We start from the raw sequence: 27,756 nt of genomic DNA, 5'->3' as shown, positions 1-27,756 counted from the left end.
TGCCTGGTATGAGAGCTTATGATTGTCATGTTCTTGCACTTAGCGTGAGTAATACCTTGTCCAGGTAAAACTCCAAGACAGACTTAGGCAAATAGAGGCAACTACCTAAATTAGAACTTAAGAGCTCTACTTTTAGGATAGGAGATCTATAGGATGTTCTGAAAACAGGTTGAAGAATGGATTTATGTCATATTCATAAAGCAATACCTTTAGTTTCATAATGGTTTTTAACCTCATTTTGGGGCATTGGTTCAGCAGATGTTTTCTTTTTTTTTTTTTTTCCTCTCCATATCAAATAGTCTGATATTACCAGAAATGGGAAACTTAACGCTGTGAAACTCAAAAGTACTGAAAACATTTTTGCTTGAATTTTTAAAAAAGAACTAACAAATGATATCTGAAGTTGCATACAAAAAGGTTTGGTTTTTTTTTTTCTGTGACTGCAATAAAAATATTTGGAAAGTTATGTTAAAGATGGTTGAGTTTTTTTCTTTAAGTATTTTGTGTTTTGTTTTACAGAAAATGGATGTCTCTACATAGTGATGGACTACTGTGAAGGAGGAGACCTATTTAAAAAAATAAATGCCCAGAAAGGAATATTATTCTCTGAAGATCAGGTAACAGCAAACTGCTGCTACAGTGTTTTGTTATATAATACTTTATTAATGAGTTTTAAATTATTTTGGTTCAATTTGATAGATATGGTTACTAAATCTAAAAGGAAGTTCTTAATCACAGTGGTATCTTAAAAAAAAAAAAAAGTTGGAAACCCTGAATATGTTACTTGGGGTATTGTCTGTATATATAAGACGTTTTAAAAAAAGTTGTATCTCTTGTGAAGTAAGCCAGACCTAACAAAAGAAACGTACTGAAGGTCAACGGGAATTTTTTTTTTTTTAAATCTCTGAAATGAGTTTTTTTAAAGGATATGAGGACTATATCACTTTTGTATTTCTGCTTGTTACTGTTCTTCTTGTAAGGCAAAATGTGTAACATTACTGTATGATAAAATGTTTCTATAAGCAGAAGAGCGTGGCTTTCTGAGTCTTGCTGTAACCCATACAACCAGTCTTCTCGCAATTAGTGAATTAACTAAAGGTACAGTCTTTAAGATGCAAGTACTATATCTTGAACATCTAAGTCAATAAAATTAATATTTCATACTTTTGTTAGGTTTATAATATGCAATGAAACTAGTAGCCTCTTTGGGTAATACATGTCTTTCATTAAAAAACTTGCATTATATTGCTAATGCTGTTCTTAATTATTCCGTGGTGTAATTGAGGACAGGTTTGTGGAAAAAGGGTAAAATCTTGAGTTGTAATTATAAACTCATTTGATAGTATCTTCAGTTATGTAACTGGGGAAGCTTTCAGATAAGTACCGATGGCTGATGCTGCATTTTTGTTTATACATAGATTCTGGATTGGTTTGTACAAATCTGTTTAGCACTAAAACACATACATGATAGAAAAATCTTGCATCGGGACATAAAGTCACAGGTACGTAGGTAACTGTTTTTTAACTGAATTTGCTTCCAAAATGATTACGTTTGTGTATTGCTAGTGTAAGTTGGCAAATTATGGAAAATATTCTTTTTACCTAAACACTTCCAATACTGGGAATATTTTTTTCCTTTTAAATTTTCTGGAGGAGGGTTTATATGACATTTGTACAAACAGATCAGTCTACTTGAGGAAGCTACTTGTGTTACTCATATATTTGTGTGAGGACAGTAAAGGTTACATTTCAGGGCGTATGATAGTGTTTAATTTGATGAAATAGGATTAGAATAATAGTGACTACTGATGTTTCACAGTAGTTAGTAACACCACTGCTAATGACTTCAGAGAGATTGAATGCTAGAAAACGTTCTTCTTTGTGAATTAAATTGAGAACAAAAAGTGTGCAATTGTATGAATGTTTTAATTAACAGATTTCTTAAAATTTCTGTGTCAAGAATATCTTTTTAACCAAAGATGGGACAATCCAGCTGGGAGATTTTGGCATCGCCAGAGTTCTTAACAGGTAGCTCTATTTTGATGCTGTTTTCTCTGACAATCTAAATCATTTTGATCTAGGAAGAAACAATCTGTGTGCTTCACGTGAGTTGACTAGTTACTGTTCATTCTTTTTTATCTTTTTTAGTACTGCAGAGTTGGCTCGCACTTGCATAGGAACGCCTTACTATCTGTCACCTGAAATATGTCAGAACAAACCTTACAACAATAAAAGGTACCACTAAGCATTTTATTAAGCATTTGTTGTAAGGAGAAGAAAGTTAATTCTTTTGGGAATTTAAAACTGTTCTAATCATAGATGATGAACAGGCCAAGCAGGCACTGAGTCACTGTACTTGTGGGTCCTTAGTAGGTCTGTGCAGTACAAAGCAACATGATGCAGAGATGACTTAGCTTAATACTCTGAGTTCTAGATCTAGTCGTGTTCTTAATTATTGCTCTACTGTTGCCTATCTGCCCTCTAGTTGTACTACCTTAATTTATGCAGCACAAACATGCAACTGTGTTAAGGATGAAATCACAAACACAGTAACTGGATTCTCTTAAGCACAGACATAGATAGGTGGCTCCATTTGCTTCAGGTAACAGTCACACATATACTTTGCTTATACATTTGCTATCCTGGCAGTAGGCCGTATCTGGTAACAGCGTCTCTAATGTAATTAAAATGGTCTTTATCAAGTTAGTATTATGTTGCAGTAAGCTACTGCATCCATTGCTGTGAGTGCCTCATGCTAATTTCAATTGGTTTCTTAAAAGAGAAATATTATTTCAGTCCCTTGTCCCTCAATTTCTGCCACACAGGATTTATTATCCAGTGGTTTTCTAACCAAATACTGTAATCCTGTAATAAGTGAGGGTAAGGTAAGTCAATCTTAACTACAAAAAAATTACTTTGAGAATTACATTTGCTGAGTTCAGAGGAAAGTTTTGTTTGGGGTTTTTGTTTTGTTTGTATAATTCAAAGACCTAAGGAAAATATATGTATTTAAAGAAAAAAAGCATTTCTCCATATTTTGTCTTAATTTCTATGATTTGAGTAGTTCAGACCAAAAAGTCTAAATAAAATCTGGAGCCAAAATAGACTCATCTAGTTTTCAGGTTCACCTTATTCTTAGTTGTTGTATTGTTGGGGTTGGGGAGGGGTGGGGGCGGGTATAGTTTCAGTGGTACCTAGAAGGAAGCTCTTTCTTTTCAAAGATAGACTTCAAAGATACAAGTTACTTGGCAATGTTACACCTAGAGCTAATTATTAAGATACATTCTCTTTGATCTAGTGATATCTGGGCCCTTGGTTGTGTTCTGTATGAAATGTGCACACTGAAACATGCGGTGAGTAGAAATTTCCCATGCCTTTAAAAGAATACTGATTTCAGCCAGGAACTTTTCCTGGTGTTACACAAATGTGTTTCAGCTGATGAAAGGCTTTTATGGTGTCTAATTAAAATTGGCTTCAGCTTTTTGATCTCCTCTTTTTATACTGACCAACATTTTCCAGCTGTGTTTTGGTTCATACCAATCTCTCCAGAAATCTTTGCACTGTATATTTTGTTTTCAGTGTAGATTTTTTGAATAAGCCCCGTTACTTGAAAAAAATATTAGATGATGTAACGAAGAATACTGTGAGTAGTGTTCCTTTCTTTAAAAGAGCATGACATTTTCACTGAAAGTCTGAATTTGGACTTTTGTGCAGATAGATTAATGCTTTTCTGTTTAGAACAGAAATACGTCTCAGAAAACACTCTCAAGGTGAATGAGTTATCTTTTTTTCCCCTATATGTGTGTTGTTTTGAAGAATATATCATCCATTTTCCAGTTTAGAGAAGAAAAAGCTTTTTTGTCCTGTTTTTGGGGGTTCTTTTAATAGCTATTTTTATTAAAAGAAATCGTAACATTAAAACAAACAAAAAGGGATAAGGATTTAATTTCATTTTAAGCCTTTGTAATTCCTTATTCCTTGGTCTTTTCTGTGGTAGCAATGCTGACAATGTTAACTCTGGGAGTTGATGGCAATAGGTTGTTTTCTGTGAGCTGGGTCATACCTACTGTTTTCTTTTTATTTTAGAAAGGAATTAAAATGACCCATTCTGTTTCCTGACCTTAAGCCAAAGTCTAAGCATTACATGGGATTGTAGACTGAATGATTGTGAATGCTTTACAGTATTTCATTTGCAGTGTGGCATTAAAAGGGCAGAAGGCATGTGATGATTAAAAGTGTTTGGGAGAGTAGATGAAGCAGATATTGACATAATTAATAGTAATGAAGTTTTTTTCATTAATTATATGTCATTGTCACTCTAGATCTGGACAGAAATAATTAATTGGTAGCGAAATTTGTATCTCAATGGTATGAAATATCTGTATTATCACAGAATCTTAAGGGTTGGAAGAGACCTTGAAAGATCATCTATTCCAACCCCCCCTGCCAGAGCAGGACCACATGTATTTCTAATCAGAATACTTTGCAGCAGATTATTTTAAACTGTTGATGTGAACTACGGATAGCCTTGAAAATTTTGTTTTGTTATGTTGACACAAAGGAAGATGTTTTAGTTTTTGTTTTCATCATTTTATGTTGCCTTGCATGTGGGCAGACAGTAAGCAATTTATAATAACTGTTTTCTTTCTTGTTTTATATAGTTTGAAGCTGGTAACATGAAGAATTTGGTACTGAAGATAATCTCTGGACCTTTTCCTCCTATTTCTATGCATTACTCCTATGACCTACGTAATCTGCTGTCACAGTTATTTAAAAGAAATCCTAGGAATAGACCATCAGTAAACTCCATATTGGAGAAAAGCTTTATAGCCAAACGAGTTGAAAAATTTCTCACACCACAGGTATGGCATTAGTTTTTATCCTAATTTTGCTAAAAACATCACCAGACTTTTCTTTAATGTTCATATACAACATGAAAAACTGGAGTAATGATATTCCCTAGAGCTTTTATAGAGACACTTTCAGCTGAGGAAGAAAGTGTTTTACTGTGAACTGTAATGAAAAATCTCAAAATAATTAAGTATTTGGTGCTTTCCGCAAACCAGCTTAAAGTGGTGTTTTCTTAAGTGCATGCTGTGTATGTTTTTCTATATAGTGAGGAATTACAAATGAGGCATTGATTTGTTTAGATACACTTTTTTTTTCATTAAATGGTGCTGTCAATGACTTTAGCATCATGCTTTATCATAATTTCTTCAATACATTTTTGTTTGGAATTTGAAATTGGCCTGGAAGTGTGTTCTATGAAATATTGCTAAGTAAACTAATCTTTAAATTTCTCACTAAGTGACCTCACTAAGTATAAAGAATTCTAATGGATTCTAACTTGCAACTAAAGAAATCTCACAAGAAGTCCATATATAATTGGAATTTCAACTGTGTATGAAACAGACTTTCACCTAATAATAGTTCATATTAAAGTCCATGTGAGAAGTAAGATTCAGAAGTCTGTTCAAATAAATTTGTACTTTTACAACAGTAACAATGTGATCTGATTTTATTTCCAGTGGCTAAAATTGATACAAAACTTTTATTTGGACTTCCTCAGGCTAAATATAATTAGTAACGTACAGTGATCTTCCATAGATGACATCTTCAACGTGTTGCAACTACTGGTGAAATACTGCTCTTAAATGACAGGAAATTACTCTTCCAGATTTATATAAAATTCTTTCTTAATTTTTATAGTTACCAAGTTACAGTAAAGAGTGGATCTAAATTAGCATCAATTTTGAAAAACACTAAAGAGTCATGTGTCCTTTGTCAGTAGCTGTATTGTTATGGAAACTTCACACTTCAGTTGTTACAGCTTACCACTCAAAAGCTTCAAGATCACCGAAATCCCATTATTAAGAGATAGTTCTCATATGTGACTTGTTGCTTACAGAATGTTTTGATGACAGATTGTACAGGTTAAAAAGTTTTTCTGCCATCATGTGCAGAGTTCTGCACTTTGGGTTTTTTTTCCATTTTAGCTCTTCAGCATCCATTGTAACTGACTGGTAGCCTCTTAAGCAAATCAAAATAATCCAGACAGTTCAAGATTCTGTAAAGACTGTTCTTTAAAACCTTGCGGTTTAGTGACTTTTCAGTTAACATTTCTGTCAGTTGTTGGTAGAGCATTAAGTAAAACTGGCATGCTCTATCTCTAAAAAGGTTGTCTATGGGATGACCATTAGCAAGAAATTTGAGAGCAGGATGTTGGAAAATGAGAATATGGTGCTGGGTCAGCTAAAAGTCAATCTCCCTCAATGTCCTGTGAGCACTGAACACTGGCCATGAACAGTGCCTGATGAGGCATATAAGAACAAGGCAAACCTATGTGAAGTTACCCTATACTATAACTATATAATCCTATATATACCCCAGCCTTCATCTTTTTTTTATCTCATTTATTAAGGCAGCATCTTCTTTGATATATTGTCATCCTCAATAGATTTCTTGTCCATGAGCTTATCTGATTTCTCCTTGAACCTGTGTAAATTTTTGTACTCAGTAATAAGTTTCACAGATCTGCAACTTGTTGTAGAAAGCATCTGCTTCATTTATCTAAATCTTCCTCCTTGTGTTCACTTGTACTTCACTTCTTGTATTGGTGTTATCATTTGCATCCCTTGTGTGTTTCTCTGCAAATCACATGTGATATTCTAGAACTGTCACATTACATTTCCTTCATCTTTTTATAGGCTGAAGAGCAGGCATAGTTGTTCTTCGTATGGAAATTTTGCAATACTTTTAATTATCTTTGCTGCTCTTTGAACCTCCTTCATTTCCACTACACGTTTTTTTTTAAGGTGCCGAATTCAGAACTACATATACTATTCAAGATGATGGCCTGTTAACTTTTGAATGTTCTTTGTCTAGACTCCAATTTTTTACTCCAGTAAGGCTGTGTTCCACATTTTATTATGCTAATTTGATATTCCTGACAGCACATTGTATATATTGTTCCTAGATAGCCACATCTGTAGTCATTTTTGCATCTTGAAAGGATAGAGACACTTTAGAACTGCAAACATTTTTTAAGGACTACTTTTAACTCCAGCTGTCTGAAAAATATTAAGTGCAATATGACAACTATACTCAAACTATGCATAAAACTGTTGATACTCAGATTGACTTGCTTCTAGATTCTTAGCTAGTTCATAAATGAAGTAACATGTGCCACCCGGAAGTCAGACAAAATTGCTTTTTAAAAATTGAGTAATTACATGAAAAATGTTTTAAAGTACTGAATGCAGCTTCCTACTAATGTTAGTGATGCTAAATTGAATGCATAAAGTTGAATATTCATTTAAATTTAAGTTACAGTAAAAACTTAGATGCTCACTGGTAGTGATGTACCTGTCTGAAAAAGAGTTCTTTCTAGTCCCAATTATAAATCTGTTGGCTAACTGCTCAACTTTTTGTTTAGCTTATTGCAGAGGAGTTCAATCACAAAATCTTCCAGAAGTTTGGACCACATGCTGCACCAGGTAAGTAAGTGTGTAAAATGCTTTTGCTTTCAGCTGTGGCAAGACAGTGTATGAAGCTTTGTCCTGTTGATTTTGGTGTGCTTCTATACCAGATTATAGAAGTTTCAGGAAAAAAGAGAGGGAAGGAATTTTGCCCCCTCCCCTGGTGAGCTGGATATATGTAGGGCACAAATGATGCAAATACAAACCATGGTCCTGGGATATTTTAGGCATGCTTATTCCTCTTGCAGTATGCTACACTTCCAAAATTTAAGGAAATGGTCAAGACTGCAAATACTGTAAATAACTTGTATATTGTTATTGTCCAATTTCTGTCCCCCTAACTAATTAGAGATCCCACGATTAAGCCTTGATTTCAGCCCAGAGGAGTAGAAATTTTACTATTGGTAGCAAATTAGATTATTGTTCATTTTGTCAAGATAGTCTTACCTTACCTACTTCATTTTCTTGCATTAGTTTACCATTTTTACCTCTAAATTTTCTTCCCTTTTATTGCCTTCTAAGTGCCAAAAGTTCTGAACGAGTGCTTTGGTGTCTTTTGCTAGTGTTGTTTGTGTTTAGCTGCTGTCCTGCTGTTCTGTAGTAAGAGAGCCGTGCTAACACAGAATCAAATCCACAGTACTGGCGTATTTTCAGGAACTCGACAGGGAAGACAATAGTCCTGAAGGCCATTGAAGTTCTTCAAGAACTCATCTTCTGCTGACAATAGTGTTGCAGTTCACAGTCCAATGTCATTTGTGGAGGGGGGAGGCATGTCTCTCCATTCCCTCAGGAAAACTTTCCCTGTGTCCCAGACAACTGGATAATAAAGCATTGCAGCTGAAAGCTTCAGTTTTCCAGTTGAAGTGCTGAGACTGAAAAGCTCAGGGATTGTGTTTTCTGTTTCTTATCAAGCATCAAATTTAGATAAGCTGCTTAGGACAACTGGATATATTGCACTTAAGTATCAGCTCACATGAGTAAAATGTTAGCAGGTCACCCATTTTCCTGCAGCTTTGCCACAAAATCTGGTGAAAAGGTAATACAGTACATCAGTCAGCCTGGATAGCTCTAAAACTGGGTGGTTTTTTTCTTCTTAGCTAAAAGACCAGCTCAAGAACAAATATTGACTTCAGTTGCACCAGCTCAGAAAATTACCAAACCTGCTGCAAAATATGGAGTGCCTTTAGCAATCAGGAGGTCTTGTGATGCATCTAAAAAGCCTAATGAGAAGAAGCCATTGGCTAAATCTAGACAGGTAGGAAGCTAAGTTACTTAAATGGAACTGTTTTGCACATACTTTATTTAAATGCTAGGAAAATACCATGCATTCCTTTTCAAAATGTTTTTTATGTGGACACGTATCTGCAGAGAAAGTAATAGTAGTTCAAATGCTTGGCTTGCTTCATTATTGATTTTTTTCTTTTTTTTTTATTGTTTATTTGATTTTAATATAATGATTTTTGAAGACTTCTAACAAAGGTTTGGTTGTTAATTCCATTGCTGAATTAGCTGTATTTCACACATTTTCAATTCATGTGTTGGTGTTCACCATTATTAAAAAAACTATTGGAAGTCTGTCAGGTATACCAAGATACATTGACGCTGGATAAGAATGTTGGCATCTTTTTATCTTCTTCAAAAATAGTTTCAAATTTTCAAAGCATGGAAGAGTTGGGGTTTTTTTTAGTAATTTTCTGAAATGTCAGAGAAATTGTGTAATTGGAAGAAGATTTTCACAGACTTGATTCCAGGACCTGACAGAAATAGTCTCTGTGTACCTTCCTGTGTAACTTCTGACTTTTCTTTTAGTCATCTTCTCTCTTTATTACTTAAAACTTTTCTTCTCTCTCTTTATTCCTTTAATTACAGCATAGCCAAAGGTTGATTATGATACAGCTATTTTTGGGCAATATGCACGTGCCAAACAATTAGCAACCAAGAAGCTCCCACATCAGCAAAGGAACTAACTCCAATTTTCTTCTGAATAATTAATACTATTGTTGTTTTTGCGGGGATTTTGTAAGTTTTGGTGTTTTTTTTCTTCTTCCCATGACACATGAGGGAACATAATACTAAGATATTTGTTCATCTTGTCAAATTTCATACGTGGATAGAAAATTATCCTTGAGGTTCGAAGTTTGGCACAAGGTTTAGGGAAGAGCTCATTGATCACAGAAGAGCAAGAATAAGGAAATTTCTTCTGTGTTCTTATTGGGACCATGAGCTTTTTATGTTTTAAGGCTTGATTGCACAACTGTCTGCTGGACTACTGCCCTTCCTCATCAGTTCCACCAGCCAACACAGGTCCAACTTGCATAGAGACTCAAAATGGTGAGGCAGAGACTGAGGAAATACATGCTTGCTGCATATGAGGAGTCAGCGGCACTGCAATTTTAAGACATATTTTTTGTGTGGATTGTACCTGGTGACAAGAGTTAAAACATAGGATAAAAACAATGGCTACGGCATAATAGAAATTTTCTTCTCTTTACTGTTGTTCCAGGGTAGCCCGACCTTGCAGCTCTCAAATGACTTTTCAGAGGGGCATGCAAGAAGCATCTCCTTTATTTAGTGGTATTACGTTAACTCAATGTCATTGAGCTACATTGACTTAAGTCTCTAAAGGCTTCCATCTTCACAAATACTTGATTTTAAAGTATTAATTTGATAGGATTTTATGTTATCAAAAGAAAATATTATGAAGCTCTCTGAGAAGACTTTAAAAATATGCTTCAAAAGTAAACATCGCTTTTTTTGAGAAGATTAGAGGAAGCAGCATTGTTTATTACATGTAGTTGCTTTTTTACCCAATAATCAATAATGGCTGCATACTCCCCTTCCATAGGTGAAGAGAACTTTGCTTGGAGTTACCCAGCAAAAGAGCCTAAGGCTAACCTAATCAATGTATTCTCCAAGTAAAAGAGAATCTTAGTATCTAGGGACCCTTGAGACTTAAAATAGGAAGATATCGTAATGCAGAATGCTATTGCCAGAGAAGGAAAGTTGAGACAAAAGAGATTTTTAAATTACTGCCTTCAACTTTCAAGATAGAACTTTTAGTAGTTGATGAACAAGTACAGTGTAGTGTTTATCCCTAGATCCTTGCAGCACTTTTCATATTAAACCTGAGTAATTATTTATTTTAAAGCCTCATTTTGTACTTACTAAGTCATAGGTTTAAGTTTTGGGTTTGTTTTTTTCTTTGTCTGTGAGAATTTTTCTTTCATTCTGGCATCATGCCATCTAATTTGAAGTTTCACCTTTCATCCAGGCCTTTCCAACTCCAATGAAGAAAATGAATCCAGGAGAAGGAAGGAGGAAAATGTTTGAGGTATCATGAAATCATCTGTTAATTTTCAAACTAAGCGAAAGCTAAGTCCAGAGCAAGAGTGATGAAGTAAAACCTTCAAACCTTTCCTCCTTATCTTTTTTCCAAATACTATATAACAGTGTTTTGGTGTTGTTTTGGTTTGGTTTTTTTTTTTTAATATTTGTGGACTTACACCAGCAATTGGAGCACTAACCTATCTTGACAGAGACTTGACAGAAAAGTGTCTCAGTAATAAATACCAAATTATATGCTTATTTTTCAGGAATCTTCAAAAAAGAAAAGGTTAGAATTGCCTGAAAAACGCCAGAGAGATCAGGTAGACAAGATTCTTGAGACACTTTTTCCACCCATATTAATTGTAGTGAAATGTCTCGTGGTAGTGTTTGTTATATGTTGCATAAGAAAATGGAGTAATTTTATTTCTTGGTTACTAAACATGTTTGATCCGTACACATTGCAGATCTGTTTACTGAAGGGAGATGAAGTTAGAAGATCTGAAAAAGAAAGGGTAAAATATGTTTAAAATGTTTTAATAGTGAAGTTCAATTTTTTTTCTTAGTGATTCCTTGAATTATGTTTTCCTATATTGTTTTCTCCTTCAGATGGAACGAATAAACAGAGCCAGGGAACAAGGATGGAGGAATGTGCTTGGTTCAGGTGGAGGTGGTGATGTTAAGGTTGGCAGCAAATGCAGAAATGTGGTGTAGTCTGTTCCCCCCACCTTTGGTTATCTGGCATGGTCTTCTCTTTTCAGAAAAATCTACTCTTGGAGGTTAACTCTTGGGGCTACCCATTATTAATCTATGGATAATGTAAGAGAAACTGTGTAAAAGACTTTTCCCTGGATTCTTGGAGATCACGTGCTAATTTAATTTTTAATACTTCCTAAATTTCTGAATCTCTTATCTTTCTGCCAATAATGGTTTTCATGTCCCACTTTATTTTTTCCACTCCTGCTTTTGCTACTTCTGTGCTGAATCTGTGCATGAATAGCTCCTTTCACATTCAAATTGATTCTTGAATTCTTTTGTTGACCTTTTTTTCCAGGTTCTCATATTAACATTATGAAATCTTCCTCAGTATTAAACACCTGCTTCTAAGCATTCTTTGCTATCTTGCAACATAAATGTTTATATATACTGATAAGTTGTTCAAGAGGTGGATCATAGGTAAATCTAATTATTTTTTTCTTAAAGCAGTAAACTCTTCAGCCATTCACTTCTTGCATAATTTAATCTGATTATTATGACCATTTCTTTTTGCTTGTTTGTGTGCGTCATGCTTTCATAGAACCAAACTGTTCTGGGAAGGCGTCTCATCAATTCAGTTGAATATGAAGGTTGGAGTACTTTCATCAGACAGAGACAGTGCAGAAATTTAAGTATTGCTGTGGTGTAAATCAATCTAATAATAGAAAATGGATTAGAGCACAGCTATTTGTTTTGGTGGTAGTGAGTCTTACAAAAATACTTGGCCTAAACGTGTTTAATATGTTTTTTGTAAACAAACAGAGTCAAAATGAATAGAGGTTTTATCTCCTCTTCCTGGTACAAGAATATGAGGAATACACAAGTGCTTAACTAAGCTTCAGTAGCTGCTTATTAATGATATTATTTCAAAACAGACAGCATCTTTGGATGTGTGCTACATATCGTATAAGTAAAGTGTAAATATGAAAGCAATGTTCAGCATACCAGACTTAGAAAAATTAACAGGTGCTTTTTTAATGGAGGAATCAAAAAACACAATTTGGTTCCCATGTCGTCCTCTCTCTTTACAAATTAAACTGGCAGGTACCAATATAAATTTCCATGTAATACAATGTGTCACACTGCAAACATATAAGGTGTACTGTTGTAGCTACAGCTGCATCTCTCTCTTCTGGGAACACTGAGCTTCAATGGCTGTGTATATTTTCCCTGCCGCTGGTGTAAAACGTTGCAGAAGAGATGCCTTAAAATTTGTTGAAATGTCTTCTCCAAATTAAACAGTTTAGTACAAATCTTACTGCAGGCCGCTAGGTTACCACTCTAAGTTTCCATACTTTATTGTAACATTTTAGTATTCTTAACTTAGTTATCCTTTCCGTTTCTCCAACTTGTAAACAGTGTATGCAGCAACTCCCTGACTATGCTGTCAAATAGCATTGTTCAAACTTTCCAATAATGTAAGCTATATAGACTTTTATGAAGGCACAGCAGAGTCATGTGCTGCATGATTTTCTCCTCTTGTCTTTTTGGGTTGGTTGCTGGCACTTGTTTTTTAGGAAAATAAGCAGTAAGGATGTGGCTTTGGGTTTGTGGTTCTTGCGGACTGTTAATGAGCACCTGTATCATAGCATTTGCCTGGAGGTTGATCATACTATTTGTTTAGAGAATTCTGTTTGTAGAAACTGTAGTTATGTATAGTAAGTTATTTTTATACAGATGAACAGCATACCTGCATATGCATTAGAAGGCCTGGATAAACCTTTCAAGTTTGTATTCTATCGTAGGGAATGTGGGGAGCTATTGATAGGTGTTGAACAACTGAACAAGTTCCAAATGTGAGTGAAATTCCATTGTCAAATATAATCTTTTCAAGAACTTCTAAACAAGGAATCTTAAACCTGCACATTTGCACTCACCTATTTGAATTTATTTAAAATACCAAGGGTCACCCTGGAAGGAATACTGACACTACTGTTAAAACAAATTCCAAAGATTCACTACTGTGGACTATTTGACTGCTTCCCCATATGTAAAGGGAACTATTTTTATGCATGTGCTGACAACCTTAACCTTATTTTGCTACTTTCACATTTTCTGTATCCATCCTTGGTTACTACTGTACACAGCTGCTTGCAACATTTTTCTAATTGCTTTCGCCTAAAGTTTCAGTAGGAATCCTAATTCTTCAAGAATGACAGAGATAATTCACGTAAAGCAGGAGGTTGTGATAGGATGTTCCCCTGATGTGAGCTTTAGCCGGTAACCATCTCAGTCCTGTAGGTAACAATTGGGATTCCCAGATAAATCTGCACTTAATGCCATTCAGCAGCCTGAAGAGCATCCTTAACTATTTCCAGCTTCATGAAAAAACAAGTATTTGGCTACAAATCATTCATGCTTCAGTTCACTTCTAACTTTTGTGCAGAACCTTTAATTTTTGCCATGTAGAATGTTCTTTTCCAATTACACGTCAATGGATTTAGCAGTAACTTCCAAAATATGTGACAGATGTTTCATGTATAACCAGCCTATTATCAGAGGGAATTGAAATGCTAGGTTATTCTGGAGTGATAACAGAAAAATATTTTATCTGTTTTGTAGTTTGATAAAATAGAGCCCTATCAGGAGTAAAACTAGAAAGAATTCAGATTTGTTGCAGGAGAGATTAATGATTTTATTCTGCTGAAGAAGTAAAAGTTGAATGGCTCATTGAAATCAGTATTTGAGATTTCCACTATACCCTTTCTGATTTCCAGGCACCATATTATGGCGGCGGCGGTGGTGGTGGTGTTGGCCCTATTCCTGTATCTTCCAGAGGACAATATGAACACTATCATGCTATTTTTGACCAGTTGCAACAGCAGAAGGAAAACTTCAGAGTAGCTGAAGAGAGGGAAGCCAAATTGAGAGTGAAAGTACAAGGCCGAGAAGTTTTTGAAAGGTATGGTCACCTTCCATTAGAAATTGCAAGTAGTCTGCTTTAAATGAAAGTAATGAAAGTTACTGTACATATTTATCTACAGAGGAATTCCACCTGGAATACATCCAGGAGTTGCTAAGGGACCTGCAGGTCATCACCATTTACCTGATGCTGGTGCAGTTAGGAAAAAAATGAAAAGACTGAAGGAGGTGTCTAAAGCCAATGCAAACAGGTTGGACTATGATAATTGGTAAATCTGTCCCTACATGTTAGATTCTTGTTCTGTGTCTTGTTGCATTTAGTATTTGAACATGTCTCAAACTCTTATCCATTGGTGTGCCGTCTGTTTGTGTGTTAGTCCTTCACAGACCACAGTTCTTTTAGAACCAATGGAAACCTTGACTTCCCAAATAGTGGAAAAAATGGATTACTAACAACTGTAGCTAAAGTAGATTTCGGTCAAAATTATTAGATTTACAGCTAATATTATAAGCCTCCTCCTTTGCTTTTTTCATGGTTCCGCTTTTAGTGTTTCCTGCTGAGATGCTTCCTTCTTCTGTCATCTCATTATGACTGCCTTCTCTACATATAAGTGTTTGTCTCTCTAGTATCTAGAATGCTCCCAGCTCCTGTTATTGATCAGTGCAAAACTTCTAGGAACTTTCTTCATCGAGATATGAATGCCGGGTGTTGTAATGGTGTGCAATTTATAATTTGGTGATACTTATTATTTTCCATTACTATAAATAGAGTATTTTTTAATATAAAAGGTTTGTAAACAAGTATTGATTTTTAACAAAAATATCAATCTTTAAAGTACCTTCTTAAAACTTCTTTTTTCTCCTTCAAATCTGTTAATATTGCCCAAAGACCTATCTCTACCCATGTAAGCAGTAGATGGAAGAATACTTGTTTTTGTAGAAATTTTGTATGGGAGCATAACTAACTTGTCTAGAGGGACAAATTTTCTCATGCGTTATTTAAACTTCTGCAGATCCAACTATGTATCCCATGGGAGAAGAAATAAATGGAGTTAATATGAGGAAAAGGAGGTGGACAAAGAAAATATTTGTTCTTTGAAGCTGATTTTATTTAGTTTTATGGTCTAATATAATACGTTTTGCCTTTGTAGATTTTTTTTCTGTTAAAAAATTTGCAGTAGTAATATAACATGCTTAATACTGATGTTACAATTTTGCAAGCCACAAGGTATATTTCATTTTCTTTACAATAATTTGAGCTGTTGTGAGCTAATTAAAATTGCTTCTGGTAGAACCTAGTTTTGGGAGGTGTGTTTTCCCAGCTGAAGCAGATGTTTATTTCCATCTTCCTCTATTTGTTAATGCTTTTCACAAAGTGCTACAGTCTTTCAGTCTTGCCTAGATTAGGAAATGCTGCTTCACACACTTCATAAAATTAAATAATATTTGACTATACCTGAGTAAACTGTTGGAAAAGTGTTAAAATTGAGAGGAACTGTAATAGAGAGCTGTAAATTATTAATAACTTGGACATCATGAAGAGAAACTGATTCAGTGTTTCTCAAATACATCAACATGGAAGCACTCAATGAGCAGATACTTCAAAATGGGTAGACCTTTCTAAATAGGTAACTGAGAGCATAAGTAGAGAAATCCTCAAGTTGCAATCTTTCTGGTTACACTGCCACAACTAACATAAAGCTAAGCATATTCAACGTCAACAATCTTTAAAAATAATCTCTTGGACAGAAATGCAGCCCAGAAGAAACCTAATAGAAATGTTTTCACAAAGTAAGTCACTTGACTTCAGAGTAGGGAAAACCATTTTAATAAAAATTAGTTGAAGTAAGTTTTTCCTTTGAATTTGGTTACAGACAAATAGGTTTTGCATTTTTACTTGGGAAGCACCTCTCCTCCAACACTGTAAGCTGAACTTCAGCTGTGACGCAGGTTTGGACAAATTTCACTATCCTCCAATAAGTTTGTATGTAATGAACTGTCAAAGGTCTTGTAGTGAGTTAAATATGTGTATATAGGGATTATCGTGCTTTTTTTTTTTTTTTCCCAGTAAGGTCTTTCAGCGCAGCTACAGTGTTTGTTCTATTGCATCAAAGTAGTTTTGTCTCCCTCATAATGAATTGTAGCATGTGGAAATACTTCATTTCCTTGTTGTTTGGTGGAGGTATGAGGGGAGAGAAAAAACAAGATGCAAGGATGTTTAATTAGTGTGCAAATTCATTTATTAATTACTAGCAACAGCTCCTGTGTTGCAAAATTATTATTTCTTTAACTTCTCAGCCTGGTGGGTTATTGCTATCAGCTTATTCCAGTTTCTTGCTGGACCCTCTACTTCCTCAGTCAAATGAGGCTAGGAGAACCTTGGAAAAGGGTTGTGTCATCTTCCTAACATTTGCTAGAATATCTTACACCATTTCTCAGGGTTTTGGTTGCTTTTTGTTTGTTTTAATACAAAGCTTCCTCTGAGCCCACTGCTAACTAATTTGTCAGAAGCAGGTTCCTCTAAAAAATGTTCATGTGTATATAATATTTGATGCTCAATTACAATAACTTGAACATAGTCTTCTTGTCTACCTGAACACATCCCTGACCTGGGGTGGAACATGCAAAACAAGCTGCTTATTGGCTTATTCTGAGGTAGGAAAATTTCTTCACAGTTCCTTTAAAATAAACAAAAATCCCCCAAGATTCCTCAAAATGAGTTGGCATAACGCTTTGAGAATTGTACTAATTATCTAAGTGGTAGAAGCTCTTGCTCCAAATGTAGGTCAGTTTTGAAAGACTGCTGCAGTATTGACCTTACTGACTGACTCATGTGATGAGTTTTTGCTCATCTCTGAAGTGAAACCTTGAAGGAGTCATCTTTTTCAAAAATGGTAACAATAATGAAATGAGCTGAGATATTTTCAAAAATAATCACACTGAGATTGTGTTTTGACATTGATTTTTGTTTTGATGACCGGGATCTGGAAGGAGAATGTTATGTTTTAGGGTTTGGGGGTTTTTTTTATTTGTTCTTTTGACTTGAATAAGCCTCTTTTCCTTTCTTTTGTTGAAATCTTACTTGTATTTTGTCTGATGAAAGGCATTTTTTTAAAGATGCCTTACTCATAGAAAGTTACTTTTTTGTATGTGTGTTCTAGTTAGAATAAATGTGGGGGGGGGTGAATGTCATATTTCGGGGACTTTCATCTTGCTATGTGTTGTATTTCTCAGGCAAAAAGGATGGATAGCTGCAGATAGAGCAAAGCAAGTTGAAGAATTCTGGCAACGAAAGAGAGAAGCCATGGAGAACAAAGCTCGAGCCGAGGGACACATGGTATGGAATCTGGTGTTCCTATGTGTATTACTGTTTCAGCATGCTTTATGAATCCTTGAAGTAGCATCATAACTGTGAAATGCTGGCTAAATATTTTTACTTAAGTAGTTAAAAAAATAAAGAGAATCAGAGGCAAGTTTTTGCATTTCATTTTTGATTTCATCAGATGCAGCAGAATTGCATAATACATGTCTCGTGACTGTAAATGTATTAACAAAGGAAATATTTTTTGTGTCTAATTTTAGAAACATTCATGTTCAAATTTAGAACACTCATTTAATTTTTTTTCAGTTCATAGCTTTACAGTTTTGATTAGAATTAAATTTTAGGTGCTATTCAGTAGCTTGAATCTAAAGTGAAGTTTGATTAAACCAATACAGCTAATGGTCACATACAGTAGTGTGTCTTGGGAAAACAGATTCTGCTTATTAAGACTGTATTATAAAGACATTTGTCTCTGCCAAGGTCAATGCTTCTGAAACCTTTGCTCTTTAGAAATTATCTCAATGACAGTGTCACAAAATATTCTTTGTTCTTCGTGCTTGCAGTTCTAAATTCGGTATTCATTTAGGAAGTTTGTTTTGCAGTAAAGATGTCTTGGAAATGACTCATTTACACTAGGACTTGCTGTGGTTGAGCTATGTTTTTTCATAATGTGGAGTTTTTCCTTCTGAGTGCTGGTCCTCTAGATTCATATACAACCAAGTCACAATAACACCATCAACTGCTGAAATTCACATGACTTCTGGCACTGTAGTGAGATGAGACCAACTGCAGATATCTCATGAGATATCTATCTAAATATCAGATAATGATTTACAGCCAAGTCTTTATTTCAGGGATTATTTTACTTACAGTAAGTAATTCTTACATACTTTGGTGAAGTATCCTTAGATTAGTACATATGTTTTAAAGCATGAGTTTTCCACTTCAGAACTATGGCTCTGTTTTTTAAAGCTCCTAAGACCCATAAATAATTTGGAAAAGAAGAACAATTCTTGTTAAGACCACCTCTTGCTATATAGATTCTTAGCACCTGCATCCATTTTGATCTTGACTTTGTTTTCATTAATATAAAGGTATGAGATCAATTAATATAAGACACCCAAATATTCAGGTTAATGATTCTCAGGTTTCTTTGAAGTATTCAACTAAGCCCAAATGTTTTGTTCTTAGCTGGCTGCTGGAACAAAAGAGAGAGGTTACTGAACTATTGTAAAAGTAACTTTCCAGATGTTCAAGACTTGTAACTCAAAGCCAGGTTTCCAAATTCAGGTCCTCAGCAGCTTCCTCCTATTTCTGCAGGAAATTATTTGACTAGCTGGCAGTTGTTTTCATATAGGGGTGAGACTACTGTCCTGACCACAGTCTTCTGAGAGGAGAAATCAGTAGGAATCATCATCCAATACATGGCTCTTTGTTGAGTAAAGACTTGTAAGTCAAATGAACTCACATTAATTTACCCACATTCTATTAAATATAGTTGCTGTAAATTTCCATTTCCAAATGACAGTATAAAGCTGGATTCAGTAGTTGAGTTGATGATACATTTAGTCATCTAGTCTTTAAGACGGCTGCAAACCTAATTTGCTACTTCGCTGTAGCAGTGTGGCATTGAAAAACATTGAGTCCTGGTCTTTAAAAATTTTACTTTAGACAAATGAGTACAAGTTAGCAGTCTACAGAAAGAAAATAAGTTCTTGAACATCTTGGTTCCAGTCTCTTTCTTGTTTAAGAACAGGGATATAAATCTCCATCAGTTCGATGACAACAACTAAACTGACTTGGATGCTAGAATGAAGAACAGTGAGATGACTTGAATGGTGCCAGTTAGATTTTTGTAAAGCTCAGGAATATGCAATAAAAAGACAAAAATAAACCCAAGTATTTTCTGAAAAGATGAATATGGAAAATATTCCTTTCTATTTTGTATGACTTAATGCTCAAGCTGAAACCAGAATTTGTGGGATCCCCATGAATGCATGTTACTCCTTATCCACAGAATGGTTCCTTTAATTTGTCCAGTCACTAAACTGCATAAGTGCCGAAGTGTGATCTTTGCCTGAGTTATGTGTTTACCGATTTATTTTAATTGCTCAGTCAGAGAGTATTTAGGCAGAATAGCTGGATTCAGTCCTTCCTATCAAGAACTTAACTGGAAGATTTGTTTGCTGATGGTTCTCTGCACTCAAGCTGAAGAAAGCTAATGCCCACATATTTTATAAAGCAGAAGGCCCATGTAGCTGTCATGTGTGCTTATTGTCTTTATGTTGAGTTAATAAATCGAGATATTTTTAAGGTGTTCAGCAGAGGCTTGTGGTATATCATGAACAAAATAATTTAAATAATTTTGGATTTTAGTCCAAGCAGGAAACCTGGAGTTAAATGATTCATATACTGCTTTGTACTGAACTCCCTTAAAAGATGAATCCTTTTGGTGAGTTAGGGCACTGAGTACTTCACACTAACCAAGACTACACTGTGACTGCATATGTATTCAACATTTAACACAGCTCAGTATGTATACATCTTACATCTAAGTGTTTTGTTGGGTTTTGGAGTGTGCTACTGGTAGTATATATTTTTTATAAGTCATGATTGTGGAAAAAGCTTAATTGAAGAACATACAAAGATTCTGCTTTTATTTTTAGGCTTGGTTCAACAATGGCAGAAATGCCAACTCTGTGCCAGAATTCTTATATAATCCAGATGTAGAAAAACTTGTGCCCATTACAATTTTAGCTTTCCAACATAGCAGGAAAAAATGAGAAGGGAGAGGCAGTTACTTTCTTAAATCTCTAATCTCTCTATTGGACTACTCAGCATTTTTAGTTATTGCTGTCGTATGTTTTGTGTAAGTGAAAAGAAGTTATCAGTTAGTTTCAAAAGAACTGCAGATCGTTGCTGGATTTGGTTTCTTATAAGAGAACAGTTATTGGATAAAGCAGATAATTTTACTGCCCCAGCCAGCTTATGTTTGATACCATTGAATGGCAAACAGGGTACACTGCAAAACGTGGCAGATAACTATGGAGGCAGGCCCATTTCTGCAAGAGGAAGGAAATCCAGAAACAAGGAGGAAGAGGTATGCTTGCCGCATGTTTGCCACCTTGCTCATCACACAAATATTTTGACCTTGGCTGCCTGGTTTCCATGCATGTTTCATCTGTGTAACAAAATGAAAGGATGTGACAAATTCCTCTGAAATAATCTGCTGTTTAAAGTTAGAGTTTGGGTGTGGTTTTTGGTGTGTTATTGGGTTTTTTTTAAATAATTAAGAGTTTTCTACATCAGTGTCTCTGAGAGCTTCTTGAATGTGCATACATATAGATATGACTCTATATATCTTAATCATGTTATGATAAATATAACTGTTCCTAGTCTTCAGTGATACAAGATGCAACGATGGCTTAATACTGGAAAACATATGTTCCAGTTCTGTTTATTTTCATTAGATAAGAATTTTTCTGGAGGTTAGTAAATGCTAATATGGTGAAAGTAATAGTGTGAGAGTTTTGTGTTCACCCATCTTCTTTTGTTTTGTGGAATCTTATGTATTTTAAGTTAACCATAATGGAGACAATGTCACTGGAACTGAGATGTATTTTCTTTCTTTGCCTTAGGAATATTTGGCAAGATTAAGACAGATCCGGCTTCAAAATTTTAATGAACGTCAACAGATTAGAGCAAAGCTTCGTGGAGAGAAGGTTAGTTTGAAAAATTATCTGAAATGCTTACAAAAGCTGGCTGTGGGATGTATTCATTTATCCCTGTGGGAAGACTTTTCTTATAGGTAATTTTATATATAGACATGTTTTGGGTTTTTTTTAGAGCTTCAGTGCCTGTAAATTAGTCAAGTTTTAAAAACAAGACAACGTAAGACTACATCTGAATTTGACATGTAAATTTCTCATCAAACACTAGCCCATTTATATTTATTTGCTTTTAGTTATAAGAACATCTTCAGAAGTCACTTTTTGAGAATGCTCATGCAGCATACAAAGCAATTCTCTTCATACATTCTGGATGTGTGTATTAACATTAGAAATTCCGGGCATGAGCTCAACTTAAACAATACACTTTTTTTTTTCCAAAGGTCATTTTTACAAAATATTTTGTACTAGAACAAAAACAAAATAAACATTCATAAAGTAGATTCAGAATGAGCACTTCCTAGGATGTCGAACAATCCAGAGCACTCTTGGAAACAATCCATTTACTTGCTTGAAAAAGCTTTCATCTGAGAGGCAATATACGTAATAAATATGGTCCAGAGTTGGTTTCCATCTTTTTGTTAGCCTGCTGTGTGAATTTGTACGCCTGTCATTTCTTCCTCTTCCTATCCATTTGTCTTAACAGAGTATGCGAGTTTCCTCAAGTGATTACCTGCTTATATATTCACATTGTACTTTGTGTTTTAAAGCTAGAGAAATGTTTCTGCCTTGCCTCCTTTTTTAAGCACCCATAGTAAGAGTTGTCATGCATCTGATGTATATTAAGTGGACATATAAGGCAAGAGCGTGCCCAGTACCACTCAGTTTCTTTGGATCACTGTCCCAGTTAAACAGAGTTCTGTGTTGCCATGGGGTTGTTTTTTAATGCTAAAATATTGTAATTTTTTTCCTTTATTAGTGACGACTTATGAATCGTCTTTTTTTTTCACCCTGATTGCATCTCACTGGGGAGATGCAAGAGAGACAAATTCAGTCCCTTCATTGAGGTGTGAAACTACTGCGTTGGAGAGGAGCCTATGCCCTTTTAAATCTAAAATGAATGATGCACAGCAAAAGTTATAGACGTTTCTAGCTAAGAAGACTGTGCTAACTTGATAAGATCTGCTAATAGCAAAGTCTGGAATGGAGCCAGCCTGGGCTGTTGTCCTAAGTTTGCTTTAAGGAGCATGAGGAAAACAGTGGTCTTGTGAGTCTGTGAAGTTACTGTGGAAGCTGGTCAGTGAAGTTTATCACTAGCGCCAACTCACGTTAAATTCTGAGCTCATGCACCATAAGCTCGTACTGTCCTAATCACGTGTGGTGCTAATTTCACTCAAAACTCGATGCCTACTCTGCTGTTTCGGACAAGCTTCAAAACTGCTGCAGTGGGACTAATCAGATGCATACACAGCCCCACAAAATCATACTGTCTCCTGAGTACCTTTAAAATACTGAAGACAGTGCATAAATGTTACCAGTGTAGAGCCGTTACTGTACTGCACTGTTTGTTTCACTTTTTCTCACTGACCAGCTGCAACAATTCCTCTCGAAATTAGGAACACTCACACTCTGCCTGCAGGATGGTTAACTGCAGAAGTAAAGGTAATCTCCAGAAACATTTTCTCTGGAGGCCATGGCTGCTTGGGCTAATAAAATCAAAAGTACTGTTACCATGACATGAATTTTCTGTATGGGTTACTGGGCATGTGAAAAACCTAACTTCCTTTTCCAATGGCTGTAGCACACCCAGGATGTTATGTGCCCCAGAGTAGATTTCTATCTTTCCAGGAAGTAGGTCTAAATTAATTTTCAGAATTCAGAAAACAAGTTTAAGAGTTTTTTAAGAGGCTTTTTCTTCATGGCCTGTGAATGCAGTCTTTAGCATGGAGGTTCGTGTCTAGAGCAATGCCATTTCAGGCCAGGTCTCGTTTTGGTTCCTCATGTTGATTAACAATTTTGTCTGTTGCTTCTGAATAATATCCTATTTTAGGCACAGTTTTATGTATTTGTAAACATTAATGAAGTCAACCCTCAGTCTCCTCCAAGCTAAAGAGCCCCAGCTCCTTCAGCCTTTCATGATAAGGGAGATGCTCCACTTCCTTCATCATCTTGCTGAACTCTCTCTAGCAGCTCCCTGTCCTTCTTGAACTGAGGAGCCCAGAACTGGACACAAGATTCCAGATGCTGGTGCACGAGATCTTTTGAGGTCCCTTCCAACCCTTAAGATTCTGTGATATGTGTGATATGAGGAATGACAAATTATTTTTCTGAAGTTTTTCCATCTCCAGTGTTCTTTCCAGTCATCTTTTTTTCCTGTTGGCTGACTGAAGCCAAAGTAGACGTGACCCTTTCTTTTTTTAATTTTCACTTTAAAAATCATGTAAATTTTTGGCTTGTGTTTTGCCAAATTCTTTCTAATAAGAACCTTTTTCTTATAATGCAAAGCACTTAGTAAATAGGCCTTCTAAATAAAAGATCTGCTCAAGTTGGTCACAAAAAATAAAAAAACTCCTGTCAGACACTTTTTTGTGTAACTCTGTCTATCTGTTTTCTCAATATGAATATGCAGAGGCTGCAGAAAGAAGTAAGAGAGGTTGAAAACCGATTTCAGAGGTAGACCTTAAATATTCTTTCTTGTTACCATTTCCCTCCTTACCCATTCCACCTTTGGAGCACACACAGAGAAGGAAACTGGAATTCTTATTCTGCCTTACCTGCAGAGCGAGCCCAGCATCATTAGATCACTTTCCTACTGCAACAGCAGGCACATTTACTTTTTTTCCTGGATTGTAAGAGCTTTATATCTTTTAAAACAAACAAAAATCCCCAAACCCAAACAAATAAACAACCCGCCCCACAAGTCTCAAATATTAAGTTCTAAGTAGGCATTACACTTCAGTGAGTTACCTAGTGAAATTATGACCAGTCTTAGTCATACAGTCAGTCTAAATCTTCTGAGTAGTCATATCACTCAGCTTTTTTAAATACATGAATTAATTATAACTCTTTGAGGACTCTTACTTTGCAGAATGAAGCTTCCAGTTCTGATGGACAAGAATCAAGCGAGGAAGCAGAACTGAAACGCAAAAAGATAGAAGCACAGAAGGTAGTTGCGGGGAGAAAGGAGATGGAACTTGCTGGTTTCAAATTTGCTTCTGAAATTTCATTTTGCTGTCAGTAGTTTGTTCATAGATCCACTACAGGAGGTTTTTATTGCAACTGTATTGAGGTAACAATTCTGTTCAACTCTTTCGTCTCGGTAATTTTAAAATATGTTGTGACATAGCATAGCAAGTCAAGGATTTTTCTCCTTTGAGATTTCTCTCTAGATTAGCTTTAGTGCTAAAAGCAATTTGGTATAACTAAAATAGCATTTTGATACTGAAAGGGGAAGGAAGATGTACCTTAAAACAACAACAACTTTACTTGAAGGAAGGCAAAGCTCCTTACATGGACTGCACGTGGATTGGAAGGTGAGCTATATACCCCTGTGATGAAGTACATTTGAAGCAAATGTGTTTCACTGAAATCCAGTGCTTGATTGGGACTTCATTCCATGTGCTGTTCTCCTATGAATAACTATCTCTGCCTTACAACACATAGCAAGTATTACTGTTATCTAGTCTATAATTATTTTTCCCCCATCATTTGTGAAGAGCAATGAAAAAACAAGCTAACTTTATGCCTAACCTTAAAACTAGAAGTCAAACATCAACTGAAGCTTTTTGTGTCTGAGTCAGTCTTCAAAGTTTAAACTGAATATTTAATATTTTGATTAATGCATTTGGCTTCAAAACTAATTTTAAATAGAGATTTTAATTTTATATTACTCTGTCAAAGATTACTATGCATACTAAAAATCAAGTAATAAAATTTGAGGGAGTTGCCATTATTTTCAACATAGATCAGTTGTGCAATGATTTTTGAATATCAGTGGAGTCCTCTCTTCATACAGTAGTCCTTTCTTAATTCTATACAGTAATGCGAAAGAAAGGAAGATGAAATAAACCAGGAACATTTCTGTTTAAAATGTTCCACAGCGTGGGGCACTAATGCTTTTTATTACTTTTAAGTTGGTCTATTTCTGCTTGTTTGTTTATTACAGGCCCAAACAAGTGCTCGAGCTGCAGTTCTGAAAGAACAGTTAGAGCGAAAGAGGAAGGATGCGTATGAAAGAGAGAAAAGAGCCTGGGAAGAACATGTAAGAAAACAAATCTGTTATGCATAGTCAAAGTATATAGTGCTGTGTCTTTGTATAACTAAAATCATATATTGTGATTTTGTTTTGTTTTGTTTTTTCCCAAGCTTAGACAAGTAGTTTGTCTTCTGAAACTGAAGAGGACATCTGTCAGTCAGAACTCCCTCATTAGAAGTCTAATTTTAGGTATACTCGAATGAAGAATTTGCATCAAGAATTTAAGAACATCAAACCTGAGACTCGTTAGGATCACTTGAAGTATTTTATTAATGATTTGTAGCTTATCAAAGTGTACTTAATCTTCTTTTACTTCCGTGTGCTGTGGAGTGACAAGTCCAACTAGTAATATATTGCTACAAAAAGCAGGATGTTGTAAAGCCAGTAAACTGGAAATAATTCACAGATGCAATTGTCTTTTCCAGGAAAATGTGTGGCATCATTGTCCATTTCTAAGGTTTACATGAGCCTATTTGATAATGTTATGTTTAAGGTGCAAATTAATTTGTTGATTTAAATTTCTTAATTGAATTTATACAGCTGATAGCAAAAGGAGTGAAAAATCCTAATGTGCCTTTTCACGTGGGAGCTACAGAACAGAGTCCTGTGCATGGACTACAAGAGTTTGGAGCAGCTCTTCCTAAGCCACAGCTTCCAGTGAAGCCCAGTACACCAGTCATCTCTATGACTTCTGCTTTGAAAGAAGTGGGTGTGGTAGGTACTTTTGCTAAGAGGGTAAAATTAATGAAAAAGACCACCCAAACAATTTGAAAAATAATATTTAGAAGCATGTATAGTGTTAGGTGGAAAACAGTAGCTTTCTTCTTGCTTTTTGTTGGCGGGGAGGTGAGGTAAAAAGAAACTGAATTTTGGAAGCTATTGAAATACATCTGCACACTGAAATTCTAATTCAGTCAGTTCGAAACAAAATGGCTTATGGTGAACCCTAGGCTGCAATTCCAATTTTGATCAAAGCAGTCATGATTGGTGAAGAGGAGATGAATTAGCCAGCATTTCCATCAGCCGCTTGAAGGCTGATGTAGCTTTTAACCTGGTAGAAGTGAGAAAATAAAATTTGAATGATAGGACAATTTTATGTTAATTCTTGTTTTCAGTGAGTTTGAAAGTATCATCTGAGTTTAACAGAGAATATCAAGTTTCAGACACTTAAATCTGGTAGTATGGTCTGTTCTTGCGGTCTAAAACAGTATTAGAGGCTTCCTGATTTCTGTTTTCTGTGATATTGGATCCTGAATACTATAAAGGCTTACATGTTCACATGGACTACCACCATTTGATTTAAGTAACAATTGTGAGACTGAGCATACAAATGATAACTTTTGTGGTTTTACCAAAGCTACTTCTACATTTCAGTCTATTGGGAGATTGATTGTTTACTGTAAACAACCCCTGAAGGCTATGCTTAAAGGAAGATGGTGAAACTTAGCTAAACAGTGAATCTAAAATGTAATACACTGAATAAGGTTAGTTAATAGCTGGAAAAAAATAACAAATCTTGTTCTGACAAATACTTAAATAATTAGCACACTTTTTTCCGCATGGATAGTTTCTTAGAGTAATGCAAAATGGTAACTATAACTAAAATATGACACACAGAGCATTTGGAATTGGAGAAGTCAAGCCTTGTACATGAATATTATAAGTTCTACATTTTTTCCTTTAATTTTTAGTTTCATCATTTCAAATATCACTAAAGTTGTCTCTTCTCCCTTCTCCTTTTCTTTACAGTTGCTCCTTGAGTCTGTCCTTGCCACTATTTTGTACTCTTTTAGAATCACTCATTTCTAACATTGAAATTTGGTGGTATTTTGCTGTAGAGGTCTCATCAAGCTTTATCTCTACATGTTTTGTGCTCTGAACTTTCACTTGTCTACTTAAGCTGAGCCCGATTCATCTGCTCAACAGTTTCAGATAGTGAACAGTTCCAAGGTGGAAGTTGCACTTGAAATTCTGGCTTTGGGAAGTCCCATAGAAACAGAAATATCATAAATCCTGTTTCAATCTGTTTGCATTTGTCAATGAGAAAGGGGTTTAGAGGTGATTTTTCACTATTACATATATTGGTATTCT

The 27,756-nt window shown here is 35.3% G+C and overlaps 1 protein-coding gene across 12 annotated transcripts in view; it reads left to right on the top strand.

Annotated features, from left to right (window-relative positions):
* Positions 1-27,756, top strand: part of NEK1 (NIMA related kinase 1) — a 44,152-nt gene that overhangs the window by 5,346 nt on the left and 11,050 nt on the right. For 5 of the 12 annotated variants that reach the window (XM_061993040.1, XM_061993041.1, XM_061993039.1 and 2 more), the window contains 19 exons: positions 520-617; positions 1,419-1,502; positions 1,961-2,028; positions 2,149-2,235; positions 3,299-3,353; positions 4,662-4,862; positions 7,436-7,496; positions 8,576-8,733; positions 10,750-10,809; positions 11,072-11,125; positions 11,270-11,317; positions 11,412-11,486; positions 14,276-14,460; positions 14,543-14,671; positions 17,655-17,757; positions 21,381-21,464; positions 24,499-24,576; positions 25,576-25,671; positions 26,206-26,379. In XM_061993040.1, the coding sequence (XP_061849024.1) occupies positions 520-617; positions 1,419-1,502; positions 1,961-2,028; positions 2,149-2,235; positions 3,299-3,353; positions 4,662-4,862; positions 7,436-7,496; positions 8,576-8,733; positions 10,750-10,809; positions 11,072-11,125; positions 11,270-11,317; positions 11,412-11,486; positions 14,276-14,460; positions 14,543-14,671; positions 17,655-17,757; positions 21,381-21,464; positions 24,499-24,576; positions 25,576-25,671; positions 26,206-26,379 (1,898 nt within the window). Of the gene's footprint in view, positions 1-385; positions 418-519; positions 618-1,418; positions 1,503-1,960; positions 2,029-2,148; positions 2,236-3,298; positions 3,354-4,661; positions 4,863-7,435; positions 7,497-8,575; positions 8,734-10,749; positions 10,810-11,071; positions 11,126-11,269; positions 11,318-11,411; positions 11,487-14,275; positions 14,461-14,542; positions 14,672-17,654; positions 17,758-20,758; positions 20,843-21,380; positions 21,465-24,498; positions 24,577-25,575; positions 25,672-26,205; positions 26,380-27,756 lie in introns of those variants that run through there. The other 7 variants (XM_061993051.1, XM_061993046.1, XM_061993042.1 and 4 more) reach the window with 7 other exon arrangements.

Source organism: Colius striatus, chromosome 3 (assembly GCF_028858725.1).
Source record: "Colius striatus isolate bColStr4 chromosome 3, bColStr4.1.hap1, whole genome shotgun sequence".
Lineage (NCBI taxonomy): Eukaryota > Metazoa > Chordata > Aves > Coliiformes > Coliidae > Colius > Colius striatus.
Note: the sequence above shows the minus strand (reverse complement) of the source record. Positions and strands in the feature narration are given on the sequence as shown.